The 13,301-nt window shown below is 35.3% G+C and overlaps 1 protein-coding gene across 1 annotated transcript in view; it reads left to right on the plus strand.

Moving 5' to 3' along the window:
• Nucleotides 1–13,301, plus strand: part of CHD6 (chromodomain helicase DNA binding protein 6) — a 151,013-nt gene that overhangs the window by 70,685 nt on the left and 67,027 nt on the right. The window contains exon 5 of the mRNA XM_070941645.1: nt 5,809–6,317. Coding sequence (XP_070797746.1) covers nt 5,809–6,317 — 509 coding nt within the window. The remainder of the gene's footprint in view (nt 1–5,808; nt 6,318–13,301) is intronic.

Raw genomic sequence — 13,301 nt, forward strand, 5'->3', positions numbered from 1 at the left:
GTCAATTTTATAGAATCTGATTGTTAAATCTCTGTAGTTATATAATATAAATGTGAGCAGATCTGCCACAATTTTTTTGTTTGTACAAACAAATTTACAAAAAAATTCACATGCTGCTTATATAGAAAAGTATTTTATATAACATAAGAGCCATGGTGGCACAGTATTGCAGGCTACTTTTGCTGCCTACCAGCTGCCTGCAATTTGATAGTTCGAATCGGACCAGACTCAAGGTTGACTCAGCTTTCCATCCTTCTGAGGTCAGTAAAATGAGGACCCAGATTGTTAGGGGCAATATGCTGACTCTGTAAACAGAGAGGGCTGTAAAAGCACTGTGACATAGTATATAAGTCTAAGTGGTATTGCTAGTGCTATATCTAGAACAGAAAATGAACAAGCATAAAAACAGTAAAACAGAGAAAGAACTGCAGTAGTATATAAAACAGAACTTTTAATTTCACGTTTTATTAACTTTTAATCATTTTTATATTCATAAGATCTTAAGGAAAATATTTAAAGGGCTATAATTTTTAGATATGGGCATAACCTTATTATTAAACTTTGATGATGCTCTACTCTGTCATGACTCTAAATAGCAAACAGTATGAGACTGAGTCATACAAAAGCAATTTATGCATGCAATCATGGATTGATTGATTATATGCCATCAAGTCGTTTTCGACTCTTAGTGTCCACATAGATTTTTCTCCATGGTGAACAATTATGTATACTGCTATAGAAATAGGTTTAACTAAATAAAATTTATTTCTCAATAGCATTGTGCTGTTTCAAATTAATTCAGCCATTAATTTGTCTTTTAGATTACTGATGACCATATACAATCATGTAAAATTAACCAAAAATAGATTTCCTAAATCAAGGAGAATTAATAATGCAACAGGAACAGAGTAATTGTGACTTGGTAAGAATTATACAAATACATATTCATAGGGTAACCTATAAGCACAGAAGTAACTTTTATTATGAACATGTGCAGTAATACTCTTACTCTGACTTTTAATAGAAATAAGGTGAACAGTCTTGCAATATGTTAGATTGTTGGCTCATTTGCTCCAATAATGCAGCAACTGAATGGAAGTAGCTTTCAAAGTTACAAATAAGAATTTTAATAATGTTTTTTTGTAGGTACACAGGAATATACAGGAAACAACAGTATCCTGCTGCATTGGACTCCTAGTCCATTAAATTCAACATTATGTTCTGACAGAGGCCAACCAACAGTACAAGGAAGCCCACTAGTCTCCAACAAGTGGCCTTCAGTCACACTGCTATCAAGGCCTATAGCTGTTATTTTCATAAGAGCACACAAGCTCTACAACAATGTCAAGATAGTTCCTCACTGGGGATTATTATTATTATTATGGTTTGTGGCAAAATAAGCAAAATGTTCAGACTAGATTTGGAATTTTTATTCACTTATCGAGTCCTTCCCAGGGATAGGCAGATATTGATATTTGATAGTGTATAGGTATTATTGCAGGATGTAAGCTGCCTTTTGCAATTGACTGATGGTGAATTTGTCAATGCCAACGGTGTTCATTGGCTCCAGTTGTTTTGGGATTGCACCCAGGATCCTCTTACTATTGGTACTACATTTGCTTTCTTTTGCCTCAGTTGTTCTATTTCTATTTACAGGTCTTTGTTGTTTTGTTTATCTTCTCCGTTCTTTCTCTTCAATTCTGCTGTCTCCAGGTACTGCCACATCCTCTAGCCAGACTTTTTTTGCCTTTCTTATCAACAGTAATTAAGTCTGGGGTGTTATATGGCAGGTGTCTTGTCAGTTTGAATTTTGAATTTTTGAAAAGTCCCAGAGCATTTTAGCTTCTTCATTGTCTATAACTTTCTGTATTTTATGGTCATACCAGTTCTTGCTTGCTGGCAAATGATACTTCTTGCAGATCTTCCAGTTTTGCTACTTTGTCGTGCCGTTGTTTGTAGTCATTCTGTGCGATCTTCTTGTAGCAGCTAACCAGGTCCACTGTTTCTTCAGCTTCCTCGCAGAGGCGGCACTTGCTGTGGTTGCTATCTTCTTAATTCTGGCTTTGTATGCATTTGTTTTTAAGGCTTGGTTTTCTGCAGCCAGAATTAGCCCTTCTGCTTTTTTTCCCCCCAACGTTTCTGCTGTTAGACATTGCCAAGCCTTGTTATTATTTGTTTTGCCTGCTATGTTTTTTAATGTACTGGTCATGTAATGCTTTGTCTTCCTATGTCTCTTTTCTCCATTTGGTTTTTCTTGTAGACCAGTTTGGCCTTTCCAGTACTCAATAAGCTTTCCTGGTATACTAGCTTCAGGGCATCTTCTTAACTATTCTTCAGATATTCTTCCAATGCCCTTTTTTCATAAAAAAGGAAAGTGTGTGTGTGTGTAATATATGTGTGTATATTATATATATATATATACACACATATATTACACACACACACACACACAGACAGACACAGAGTATATGCTTGTCACACACTGCATTCCTTTTAGTATTGACATGAAAGGGAATAAAATGTGATCTTCCTGTTTGCTGTGTCATTTAGTATTGTTAAACTTCTTATTATTCACAGTGACTGTCATCCTTCTGGATGCCAAGATCTCACCTGGGCCGTAACTTTGACCTAGCAGAAGTTATAGGCAGCATGTACAGAAATGATTTTTTCCATCGTAGTATTCTATAGCAGACTGTTATAGCTATTTTAATGTTTATTGAATTTATCCTTTGTCAAGGATAATTTATCCTTTACCCAGTAACTGGGTGAAAGTTGAGGGGTATATTATAAAAGCAGTTATCATATTTGACCACCAAAAATATTGCTAAATAGGAGGCACGTTAGCTTAGCGGTTAAAGACACTGTGTTTATCAGCTGGAAAGCTGACAGTTAAGATTTTAGATCTGAGTACCTGCCTTGCGGTGGGGGGGCTCCCTTTACTTACCCCAGCTCCTGCCTATCTAGCAATCGAAAGCAAGCAAATGCAGGTAGATAAATAGAGGGGGAGGTAACAGCATTCTGTGCACCTTGGTGTATAGTCATGCTGGCCATAAGACCATGAAAATGTCTTTGGATAATTCTGGCTACCTTGGCTATGAAACAGAGATGAGCACTGCCCTCTATACAGGTAATCCTTGATTTACAACAGTTCTGAAAACAGTTACAACAGCACTGAAAAAAGTGACATGAGTGTTTTTCACATTTATGACTGTTGCAGCATCCCCCAAATGATTTACATTTGGATACTTGAAAACTGACTTACATTTATGACGATTGCAGTGTCCCGGAGTTATGTGATTCTATTTTGCAACCTTAAAAGTCAATAGGGAAACTAGTTTCACTTAATTTCTAATTTAAGAACTGCAGTGATTCACTTAACCAGGGTGGTGGGAAAAGTAGTAAAATGGGGCAAAACTCACTTAACCAATTGGAAATGACTTGAGAGGGGACATAGGACTTTAATATGACTAAATACATTCAAGAACAGCATTACTTATTTTTGACTTAGCCCTGATTTTGAAATTCATTTTCGTGATTTTCTGCCACCTGGGATGTTATTTGCATAACTATTTTTTAAAATTAAATTGCAATTAAAGGGTTTACATACCACACTAAGCCATAAACCATGACTTACAAATCATTGTGGGTGGGCTCACCTGAACCTTAAAGTCAGAAGCAAACCAGTCTTCTCACAGTTTAGCACAGCAAAAAAGTGTGAAAAGTGTGTGTTTTTCTATGGATAGTCCTCACTTGGTGAGCAGAATTGGGACCAGCAACTGCATTGTTAAGCATCACGGTTGCCACATAGAAAATCATCTGACTGTAACAAGCTTACAACATCACTTTCTGTCTGGTTGTTAAATGAATCACTTAACATGTATAATTTTACTTCTGCATTCTCCATTAACTGCTTTTTGGGAGCTGATTGTAAAGCACACAGTGATCTCATGCAGCAGGATGCTATGCTACTCATAAATGCAAGGATTGGTCACAAAGTTGATTTTTTTTTACAACATTGTAACTGAATGATTGCTAAATGAATGGTTGCTAAATAGGGGAGTAAGTGAGGATATGGAATATCAGAGTTGGAAGGGACTTTGGAGGTCTTCTAGTCCAATTCCCTGCTCAAGCAGGAGACTATGAAATTCTGGAAAAATGGCTGTTCAATCTCTTCTTAAAAACATTCAGCGATGGAGAACCCACAACTTCTAGAGGCAAGCCATTCTACTGGTTAATTGTCCTCACTGTCAGGAAACTTCTCCTTAGTTCTAGGTTGGCTCTCTCCTTGCTAAGTTTCCACCCGTTACTTTTTGTCCTGCCCACAGGTGCTTGTCCTAAACCCATCTTGAGGGAACTTCTCTCTAACCCAGATTATCAGAATAATCTTGATTTCAATGAAATTTTTCTTCACATTTTGTTTAAAATTAAATTCTTTAGTTGAAAGCCAACATTTTCCAGCACTTATATAAACAAAGGAGTAGATTACATTCTCCACAGAATGTGTGTCAAAACTGATACATTCAGTTTCCAAATAAAAGCAAAGGTGCTAACTACAAAACTGATAATCACATATGCTGAAAGAGACACAGAAATCTGCTAAATACAATATGATGTCTTCACAAAACAAATATATTGCTTTAAAGTGGCTCTTAATTTAACTACACTGAGATAATACTTTATCTTCTTTTTCTTATGCAAGATTACAACCACCAAGACTGATCACTTTGACTAGATTGTTAAAGGTTTTATGGATTCAGGTCATACAGTTCCTTAACACAGTTTACGAAAGCAATACAGCAATTGGGAAAAGATTTCAATGATCACAAGTATGAATAAATGATGAAATTTTCCTGAAATGTAGTATTAAAGGTTAAAATGTAAGGTACTGCATTTTAAGGTATTGATAGCGGTTGAGCCATGTCTTTTACCAAATACACCAAAATTATGTTTTAGGATTTTTCTTAATACTTCTTACACTTCTTACACTTATTACTAAGTGGATTTTTGAAGTTCTTGCTAATATCAAAGCAGGGGGAAGGATGGAAATAGGTTAACAACAGATTTGCACAAATAGTCCTTGTTTAGCATTGTCTATTTAGTGACTGTTTGCAGTCATGACAATGATGAAAAAGTAATTATATGAGAAATCATCGCATTTACGACCTTTGCAAGTCTATAAAGCAAAGGAAAGTTGAAGTAAAATTATAAGCCCAGTTGCAATTTCACCTGGTGACTACTTCGCTTAACTGTCAGTTCCAATTGTGGTTGCTAAACAAGGACTTTGTTTATGGGCATAACTTGTAGTCGTTCATTAAATTCTAGATGTTATTTCTCTATCATTGTAAATGGACAAGAAGCTACATCATATATAATATGATGATATTATGTGATCCAGTGTTTAATTAGAATCCTGAATTGGGCAGTTCATAAACTTTTTAATATGCAAGTAACCCCGATTCTTTTTCAGGAGAATCTGGTAAACATGTTTGTTAGTTACTGCTGTGAAGCAGTTAAAGCTGATGAGAAATGGATTTTATTCTCATACATCCTCATCTCACACAAATTTTAGGATTAGAAAAAGTAGTGAGCTAAGTAGTCTGACATTGGGACGTATACTCCGGAGTTAAGATAGAGTACTGACTGAAGTGTTCCATTGCCATATTTCAAAATCATATTTGTGAAACAGAAAAATAATATATTTCCTTTATTTCATTATATGCTCCCATAAAGAATGTCTCTTCGTAAACTGCTAAATAATTCTATTTAAAATGATATTTCTTTCTCTCCTTTTTTAAAATATACATATAGCTGCCAAATTTTAAAGTATTGACTCATTCCCCAATGTCTGATGCCTCCATCACCTTTGAATGCAAGCCACAGTCTCCTTTTGATGGAAGTCCAGATCAGGAAGATTTGAGTGACTTGGTGACAATCTCTGACTTGGCCAGTGTGAGCCTGGCCCATAAGGACCATCAAAATGTGCTGTCTGTGGAGGTACCCAGTGAGATTGTGCAGAATATGATAACCTGCCATAATGGGATGCAGGACGATGGGGTTGGGGGTACTGGGGTAAAAAAGAAACGAAAGAAAAAAGAGCTGGGGCAGCAAGAGCTGGGCAATGAGAGAGAAGTAAAACCAAAGAGGAAAAGAGAACCTAAGGAACCAAAAGATCCCCAAAAGCCCAAGGAGCCCAAAAAGCCCAAGCAGGAAGGGGCCAAGAAACCCAGGAAGCCTCGGGAGCCTAAAGCCCCAAAGGAGTCCAAAGAGAAGAAGAACATCTTAGAGACTTCCTCCAAAGCCAAGCCCAAGAAATCCAGGTTGGTATGGTTCTGCATGCTTTTATGTGTCAAATTGCTCATTTGAACTGCTTATCTGGCAGTAGTTTTCTATTAGTGGACTTTGAACGTGGTGAGTCTTTACTGTTACAGCTGAGTTTATCCTAGAAGAACATTAATGCAACATCCTTGAATTAAGCTTGTCGAAGTTATATTGGTGCATTTTTCTTTTCCTTTGGGAGAGTTTCCAGAATTCCAGTGCCTGGGGAAATTCTTCCAGAGGATAATTGAATAGAGAAACTCTTCCATTGTACATACATATGCACATATAAATGGGAACCTTTTGAAATACAGTAGATATGAGTTATAATGCAAAGTTACAAAGTTATTTCATGCATTTTCATATTGTATTGCTATACTGCTAGAATATATATTAGCAGTGCATGTTGCAGGATCTGAATATTAGAAACATATGAGAACTGTTCACAAAATTCATAGATACTACTACAATTACATTAATTGTTGTTAATTTGGAATCAAATAACTGCCCTTTTGATATAGCTGTTAAAGTTCCTTTTATGTTTTTCTCCCTGTGAGGGGATTAAATGGAATTTTAATAGAATTATGGTACTTGTTTTCAACTTCATTTCCTCTAAGTTGCTCATTTAGTTAGTCACGGTGTTATGGAAATTGCTTGTGATGATGGCTTGTTGATTGTCAGTTGGGAAAAAAATCTGATTGGCTCTGCCCATGGATGGCAAATGCCATGATTTAATTGTACAAGATTGCAACACTCCCAGTACATAAAAATACACATGCATGCTGATATCATTGCATGTGTGTGATCATTTTTGCATCATCATGGATATCTGTGGTTGTGCCTTAAATTGTAAGATTGTCCATGCATAGTATCTTCTACTAGAGAATAGATCCTAAGCTCTGTACATATGAAAGTGATCTAATTCTATTTTGGTTGACTTGGCAATAATATCTTGTGTTGAATGCTATATACAAGGGTTTGAACAGAATAAATAAATACAATTGTATTTGTGATCAGTAACTGGATTCACTAAAGCTTGCTTTTCTGTGAGATTCTTTTGCATAATGACCTGAAAGTCTAAGTGGGACACAAAAGTTAGTCTATTTGTCCAACATTATCAAATTTGGTAAAAATTGAATAAGATAGATTGTTGTCCTACAGTTACTTGATGGCAGAATCAGAGATAAAACCCAGTTTCCCAATGTAGATGTGATGCAGTTTCTTTTAGAATGAGTGCCTCACAAACTTCCAAAATGATATGCACCTCCTTTATCTTTTTAGTGGTATTAAGCCATGATAGAGAAAAGTTTACGCTTTTATATTACATTTCTGGATATGTAAACTAATTGTTTATTTATGAAAGACTTGCTGATTTTGAGAGAAATTCATATAACTCATAGTTGTCTCTAACCTTTGCTGTTTGGCTTCCCTTTTACTGACTGTAGGTATTCGGAGGGCTGATAACTTGTTGCATTTATGTTATTTGTATGATTAAAATTAAAATATAATGCTGGATTTGACAAAGTTTACTAATTTGTGCTGTGTAAAATTTTAAGCCTCATAAGCATGCATACAGGGATTTCTTGTAATAATATTAGGGTGTATCACTTAAGTGAAAAAATGTTATCTATTGTTCTGCAGTAGCCAGAAGCTGATAATAGTTACTTCTATAGCAGTGCCCCCCCGCCCCCCCACCTTTTGGGCACCAGGGACCGGTTCCATGGAGAAAGGTTTTTTTGTGGACCAGAGGGGACGTGGTTTCATGTGCTGCCTGCCTCCTGCAGGTGGCTTCTCTTGTTTGCATGTTCCAGTTGCTGGCATGCTGTGGCCCATTGGTGGTCCATGAACTGGGGGTGGGGGACCCCTGTTCTATGGAAATTCAGCATGTATTATATAAAAGAAAAATCATGCTATTGTGGGAGTGGAATTGAAAGAGATTTGAAAGCACACAGTGTAGGTTTAAGTATGAAACTAAACCATAGCAACTATGTAATATTCCTGAAATCAAAGAGTTGTCATGAGTCTCATCTTGAACGACGTTCAGCCCAACTCAGTTGGAGAAGCCAGCTAGATCAGTTGGGCCAGGAAATATTAGGCTGTCCTTAGCAGGCTCTACATACATCCCTGTGCTGAACCAATTGATACTGGCATCAATTTGGAGAAATTTAACTGAGCACCAATTCAGACCAACTTTCAGAAAACCTGACAAGGACAGTATTTTCAAATCTTGGGGAAGGGGCAGAACTGAGAAAAAGTAAATGGTTCTGGAAGAGGCAAAATATTGGAACTTGTTTGTATCTTTATTACAGCATTTTCTTCACAGAACTCTCCAGGTTGCTGCATCAGTGGCCTTTTCTTGCTGTGAGGCCCTCTGGCCTTCTTACTAAGATCAGACCTGCACATTATAAATATCATCTGAAGTCTATGGAAGACAAAGTGAATTTGGTTAATCTTGAAGAAGCTCTGTGGAAGAAATATGCTCAGCCACATATATTTTTAATGGTTTCTCTTCTAACCATATGAAAAGATACTAAGAATGTTTTAAAAAATCTTATTGTACTACCCAATTAAATGCTTGTCAATGAGCCTTAAGAATGCTGCAAACCGTGTTCCTGATGTCTGTGGGCAATTTGTTGGTGACAAACTGATCACTGTTGCTGTTTCAGGATTGGGGAACCTGGATTCATGTCCACTGATTCCTTCACAAAAAAGTTCAAAAGTACATAGTTGAGGAATGTTGCTTCCAAAATGTCAGAATAAAGTATATGCAAATAGAGCCATAGCTGCAAACTCTATAAGCATCTGGTAATTGTGGCATAATCTCCTCTAAATCATTTCTAATCATAGTGAGCTTCAACATCTATCAATGGAATGGTTGCTAATTGTAACTACAGAACCAATGTCTGGGGACTTATTACAAAATTGAAAGCACGGCACTTCCACAGCTTCTAATGCAATTAGAAGCATGACATCTGTTCACACCTGCCCTAGAAAGTTACATTATGAGAGTTATTCTTTACATATTTGCAGCAAATAGCAATGTTCTATAAAACTGCAGTATAAAGATCTGATGTAAAAATAATATCAAAACAGATAAATTGCCTTTTATGAAACAAGATGCAAAAGTATACCTCAGGTTAAAAATGCAGGATTCGAAAGTTCAATTTTCTGCAGTACTTGTGAGTATTTTATTGTTGATTTCTTCATCAATTGGTGCTGACTCTTCTGTTTCTTGTTTGATATAAATGCTGGTATCGGATACCTGAAACCAAACAAATGTAAATATGCCTACTACGTAGCTGTGATTTGCAGATATTGATGCACTAGCACAATCATCATTATTAAGCAAAGGATATTAGACTTTTATTTTCTTCTATTTAATATGAAAGTGAACTATATTTTAGGTGATGTTGAAGATGACATACATTCAAAACTAGACATTCATCTGAGAAGCACTGTAGAAAACTGAATTGACATGATTATGTACTCAGGTTGTATGTACAGAAGATCCCTAAAGATATTTCTTTAATTAAAGTTTTATGAATGAAATACTGTCAATGAACTGTCATCCAGAAGTTTATGTACTTGCAGTTGATCTCTGATCAGGAGGAGATGAAAGTTTCGCCAGTTGAAGATAATATTAAGCTTGCAAGAGAAATTGATTTGGCTAACATAAAGACTGAGTATCAAGAAGGGAATATTGTCACATACAAGATGGTTACTGGAAAACTGATTGTTCAAGCCATAGAGGATGAAAGGATGAAATGCCTAATGGTTGAGGCACTTGGTATAAATTCACATTGAACACTGTGAATGTTCTCTGGAATGGAACATAGTCTTGGATGGTGAGATAAAATATTGAACCAAAGATGCTTTTTCAAAAGGCAACTGGACTTTGTTTTTTTGCTTGAAGAACTGAAGAAGGTTCTTGGATGAGAATTGAAACGTCTTCAAGCAAAAAACAAACAAACCAAAATCTAATTGCCTTTCGAAAAATCACCTTTGGGACAACCATAGCTGAGAATCTCCATAGACATAAAATATTGAACCTTTTTACAATTAGGAAGGATTCTTGCATTTCTGTTTTCTGAAGATTTGAATTACACATTATGCTTCCAATCTGTAATTTTTTTTGCATATATGCAGAGCTTATTTGTAAATGTGTAAGTATATACCCCAGAGAATCAGTATGGACTCGGGCTTCTCACAGCAGTTAATATGTGGCTGCTGTAGTATATGAAGCCCCTACAAGGTTTTCCTTTTTAACTTGCTAAATCTACATCCATGTAAATTATAACTAAATCAGTTAGTTTTCATACTACTGATGAGTTTTAGCTTCCACAACTCTGGGCCTGACTTTCTGAGAAAAACAACAAGGGGCTCATTCAGTATGGCTACAAAATAGCAGACTGTTGGCAGCAGTTTACAAGTAACCTCTTCCCAGACCATCATCCATTGTATTCAGAATGTGTGAAAACTAATACTTTTCCCATTTTTCCCCCCAAGGAACATCAAATATAACAACAAATAGATATAGAGCAACCATGATTCTTTTGTAGAAATGGTGCACGTCAGTGATAAAAAAACAAATTGCAATTTACAGGTGATATGCACAATATCAGTGATAAATATTGGGTATGGAATATTTAGATTATTTCAATTAGATTTATTCTAGCTACCTTTTTTACAATATGCACAACTGCTAGACATTTTTTTCAGAAACAAAATAGAAAAGAACTCTATAGTTAAACGTCCTTGTTCCCTCCCCACTGGATTTTATTTTTATTTTTTTTTTGCATCTTGAACGAAATATTGTAACTAACTTTTAATTCCATTTATGAAGATGGATAATGGAATTTCACTGTTAACATCAGATACTTTGTAATCCAATTAGCATAGCTCTTGCTCAATCCTAATTCTCTTTGAAAAACCGCCAAGTGAGTTAAATCACTTGTCTATTATATTCATAATTTCCCAGTCACCTTTCCCCAAACCCTCTTTGTTTCTTTAAACTATCCCATTTTTTATTACACAGTTAACTTTACAGCATGTCATCTTTTCTGAGTAATTTACTTCTACATGGAATTTAAGAAGATTCATGAATTTGGTCGCTGCTACAGTTGCTTCTGTACCCTCATTTTGTTTTTAAATAGTTGGGTAAAAACAAAAATATCTCCCCTAATATCAGTTTAGAAGAAAATGTTTATTTTCACGTGTAGTTATTTGTTGAATTTACTTATTTTCTATTCATACTTATTAGTTACATTTATATTCTGCCTTTCTTTTTTTCTTTTTTTTTTAATTTTAAAGTTTTTTTATTTTAAACACATTAAAAGAGAGAGAGCCTTGATAGTACAGGGGTTTAGTGCACCCTGTTATTAACACAGCTGCCTGCAATTTCTGCTGGTTCGAATCTCTCCAAGGCTCAAGGTTGACTCAGCCTTCCATCCTTTCTAAGGTAGGTGAAATGAGGACCCAGTTTGTGGGGGCAATAAGCTGACTTTGTATAAAATATACAAAAGAATGAAGGCTATTGCTTAACGCATTGTAAGCCGCCCTGAGTCTCCGGAGAAGGGCGGCATATAAATCAAATAAAAAAAAAAACACACATTAAAAATCAAACATATACATATAACAAAAAGTAACACAAAAAAGAAAAAACATCACTTTTCTTTCAGCTATACACATTTCAACTTATTAAATAGATTAACTACAAAATTTATTTGGCAAGGAAAGAAGCCTAGAATTAGGTTAAAAGTATTATAAGATACCAGAGACAGAGGAGGAGCCACCCTCCCAGATTGGGAGACCTACTATCAAGCAGCAGGATTAGTTTGGATAAAGGAGTGGATGGAATTGGAAAATAGAAGGCTGCTAACATTAGAAGGACATGATCTAACTGTAGGGTGGCACTCATATTTGTGGGGAGGAAAACAAAATATATATTCTGCCTTTCATTCGGAAACTCAGGGATGAGCAAGTATGGGGTATGTGTCATAATTAAATAATATGAGGATGTAGGCAAAGTTTCCTCTAGAAATGGTCACACAAGAAAGCAAAATGGTATGATACTATATATGTGAAATATCGATGAGTTTGGTTTATACATTAGATAGGATTTTTTAAATGGCTTGTTTAATAAGCCATAGTGTTTTAGTTACACATATTGCTAGATCATAATAGAAAGGCTTTTACTTGATGCTAAACCAAAAAACAAACAGCTATATTATGGCATAATATAGTCCTTGGTATTCTCTGAGCTTGGTTGTTTATTTGATGATATACCCAGCTAGGTAACATCATCAGTGCTAGAATGAAATGAGGTTTGCTTTTTATTAGGATTATAGGAAGCTAAATAAAACATTGACTTGATTTCACTTTGGCTAAAAGATGAATTCAGCTATGGCATTGCCATAGTAGCTGCCAATCTAGAACTTCCCACTGGTGTGTTCACAGCTATACTTGTCTGCATGTGATACTGAAATCTTCATTAGATTTCATAACTTAAGTGGCTAGAATTACTTAACCATATAAACATCCATTTATATAATCACTTCCAATATTTTCTTATATGACTTTCTCATTTTTATGTTGTAGATGAAAGTTACTTTCTTTGTATCTAGACTTTTTTGTTCTTTTTTATTTTATAAAAAAAGGGGGTTATATGCTCTTGTAAGAGAACATTCCTATTTTATTATTGTAACATTCTATTGTTATTTATGATAAGATTATAAGTAAATTATGTTTTGGTAAAGAGATGGAGAACTAGACATATCTGAAAGAGTAGATCATATAATGGTGAAGATTGGCAGCCAGACGGTGGATCTTGGACTTTGTAGATTAGAACAAGAAAGAACTAAAAATTACAATTAATGGGAAAGAACACTTAATTTCAATTTGCTAATACAGAATGTAGCAAAATATTTTAACATATGGACATTTTGAAAGATATTTGGGAACAGTGGATCAAAAGTTAATTTTAAGAA

This window comes from Pituophis catenifer, unplaced genomic scaffold (genome assembly GCF_029215685.1).
Source record: "Pituophis catenifer annectens isolate HBS135680 unplaced genomic scaffold, rPitCat1.0.hap2 SCAF_3, whole genome shotgun sequence".
In the NCBI taxonomy this organism is placed as follows: domain Eukaryota; kingdom Metazoa; phylum Chordata; class Lepidosauria; order Squamata; family Colubridae; genus Pituophis; species Pituophis catenifer.